The following is a 2,752-nucleotide window of genomic DNA, read 5'->3' as shown; positions in this document are numbered from 1 at the left end:
CCGGGGGCTGGCGGCGGCCGGGGCAGCGACTTGCAACCGGGCGGGTGGACCCGGCTGCTTTGCAAAGCGGCGGCTGCTTGCCTCCCTCCCTGCCCGCCCCAGCCCTTGTCTCCTCCCTCCCCGCCCCGCTCCCGGTGCCGGCCAAGGGGATGGCGCGGAGCTGCCTGACATCACACGCCGGGGATGGGGGCGCGACCACCCAGCCCCTGCCGCGGCTGCCTTCAAAAGCGGCGCAGGCGGCTGCCGGCTCGTCCCGCAGCCCCGGCAGGCGCAGGGGCCGGCGGGCTCCGGGCGAGACTTGTTGGGGAAACTTCTTGCGCCCCGGGGAGCGCAGCCGGCCAGGGAGCGCGCAGCCTGGGGGCTCCCCCGCGGAGGCGCCCGGGCCCCGATGGGGGCTTCTGAGCGCCGGGAGCCGAGGCTCCCCACCCCTCCTGGATCTGCTCTTTAGAAGCCCCCCCCCGCCGCCCCCCCGGCAGCCTCATTGGGGGGGGGGCGCCCAAGCCATGGACAGCTCCGAGGGTTACTCGGTCCAAGCCACCGCGGCCATCGCCGCCATCATCACCTTCCTCATCCTCTTCACCATCTTCGGCAACGTGCTGGTGATCATCGCTGTGCTCACCAGCCGGTCCCTCCGAGCCCCCCAGAACCTCTTCCTGGTGTCCCTGGCGGCGGCCGACATCCTGGTGGCCACCCTCATCATCCCCTTTTCCCTGGCCAACGAGCTGATGGGCTACTGGCACTTCCGGAAGACCTGGTGCGAGATCTACCTGGCCTTGGACGTTCTCTTCTGCACCTCCTCCATTGTGCACCTCTGCGCCATCAGCCTGGACCGGTACTGGTCCGTCAGCCAGGCCATCGAGTACAACTCCAAGAGGACCCCCAGGAGGATCAAGTGCATCATCCTCATCGTGTGGATGATCGCAGCCTTCATCTCCCTGCCCCCCCTCATCTACAAGGGGAACAAGAAGGACAGCCAGGCCGGCAGGCCGCAGTGCAAACTCAACGAGGAGGCGTGGTACATCCTCTCCTCCAGCATTGGCTCCTTCTTCGCCCCCTGCATCATCATGATCCTGGTCTACCTGCGGATTTACCTTATAGCCAAGCACCGGACCCAGCAAGGCTCCAGGGGCAAGAAGCCCAAGGCCAAGGAGAAGGGGACATCTAGGAAAATCACCAGCCCGACCTCTGAGACCTCTCCCCAGCAGCTGGGCACAAGGGAACCCAATGGGCATCAGGAGCCCATTGAGGATAGTGATCAGCCAGTGACCCCTACGCTCCCTGCCCACAGGACATCTCTCCTGAGCCTGGAGGAGCAGCCGCCGCCACCTGCCACTGGCCCTTGCCCGCCGCAACCGGAGAAGAAAGAGTCTTCTGGTTCCAGCCCGGTGGAGCGCTCCCTGCACTGCAGCCTCAAGCAGCGCAATGGGCACCCCCAGAGCTCTGCCAAGGGCATGGAGACCCTGGCCACTGCCAAGGGGGAGGTGGTGCTGGTGAGGAGGGTGAAGACCCTAAGTGCCAACCCTTGGAAGAGGAAGACCCACCTCAACCGGGAGAAGAGGTTCACCTTCGTCCTCGCCGTGGTAATCGGGGTCTTTGTCCTCTGCTGGTTCCCTTTCTTCTTTCTCTATAGCCTGGGGGCCATCTGCCCAGAACTCTGCAAGGTCCCCAACAGCGTGTTCCAGTTCTTCTTCTGGATTGGCTACTGCAACAGCTCCTTGAACCCTGTGATCTACACCATCTTCAACCAGGACTTCCGCAAGGCCTTCCGCAAGATCCTCTGCAGGCAGGGGACTCAGACTGCCTGGTGAGAGAGCAGAGGGGAGGTGGGAGACTGTAGGTTGAGGTGTGGGGGCCAGGGGGTTGGAATAGTGGCAACATTCCACTGACGCTATTTAAAACACGTCTATTTATTCATCGGCTTTTGTGTTTGCAAAGAGTGGGGATGGGCGGTGGATACAAAAGTGCATTTTAAAGACTGTTTTGGATCAGCCTTTTTATATCTCTCTCTATATATATTTTCTGCAAATGAGTTAAAACCCAGGACCATTTGCTAATGTATTTTCTACCGAGCTGGGGATCCTTTAATGTGCATGCCATTCATATGGGCGGGATGAGAAAAGCTCTCTTCCCACCAACTCTGCAGAGGAAAGTGTGTGTGACCTGCCTTCCAGGTAACCACAAGAGAGTCTCTCGCCAGTCTCTCTTCCTTCTTTCTGTCTCTGTTGGTGTGGTGAGGCTCAAAAAGAAATCTGCCCCAGGCCACACTTTCTCTCTGCTCAGGAAGGCAAGGGCCAAATTTGATGTTGGTCACAGCTGCACTGCGCCCCTTTATGCCAGCTGAGTGGTGGGTCGCAAACATATTTGTATGGAGCTCATGTGATTATGGAGGTTTAATGCAGTGAAGGTTTCAGTCTGCCTGGGCCAGATTCTGCTCTCGGCTTCACTGGGGTAATTCTTGCTAAAACACAGGGCCAGGGTTCATACTGGGACCCTCCCATGGAACCCTTCTCTGATGGAGCTGGGATCTAACTCAGACATGTCTCTCCCATTTAGCAGCATGGGTTTGGTGGGTTGGTTGTGACCCCCAGATTGAGAACCCATGCCCTAGGATTTCTGGGTGACAGTTCCCACTGTGTGGGCCCTAGTGTGGACAAGGCTCCCATGACAGCCTGTGCTTTTAACACCATGTCAGCATGACCTCCCCTGAGCATGGGGTTAAAAGGCCAGTGGTGGCAGGTGCAGTGTCTACACC

General features: G+C 59.7%; 1 protein-coding gene across 1 annotated transcript; it reads left to right on the top strand.

Moving 5' to 3' along the window:
* The first annotated feature begins 503 nt into the window (after nucleotides 1–503).
* Nucleotides 504–1,808, top strand: ADRA2B (adrenoceptor alpha 2B). The gene has a single exon (XM_077805797.1). The coding sequence runs from the start codon at nucleotides 504–506 to the stop codon at nucleotides 1,806–1,808; it is 1,305 nt and encodes a 434-aa protein (XP_077661923.1).
* The last annotated feature ends 944 nt before the right edge of the window (nucleotides 1,809–2,752 follow it).

This window comes from Eretmochelys imbricata, chromosome 26, assembly GCF_965152235.1.
Source record: "Eretmochelys imbricata isolate rEreImb1 chromosome 26, rEreImb1.hap1, whole genome shotgun sequence".
Taxonomy (NCBI): domain Eukaryota; kingdom Metazoa; phylum Chordata; order Testudines; family Cheloniidae; genus Eretmochelys; species Eretmochelys imbricata.
The sequence above is the reverse complement of the archived record's forward strand: the minus strand, read 5'-3'. Positions and strand labels throughout refer to the sequence as shown.

Bases quoted from the DNA above. Each gene is read 5' to 3' on its own strand.
- ADRA2B (XM_077805797.1), top strand. From the start codon at position 504: ATGGACAGCTCCGAGGGTTACTCGGTCCAAGCCACCGCGGCCATCGCC.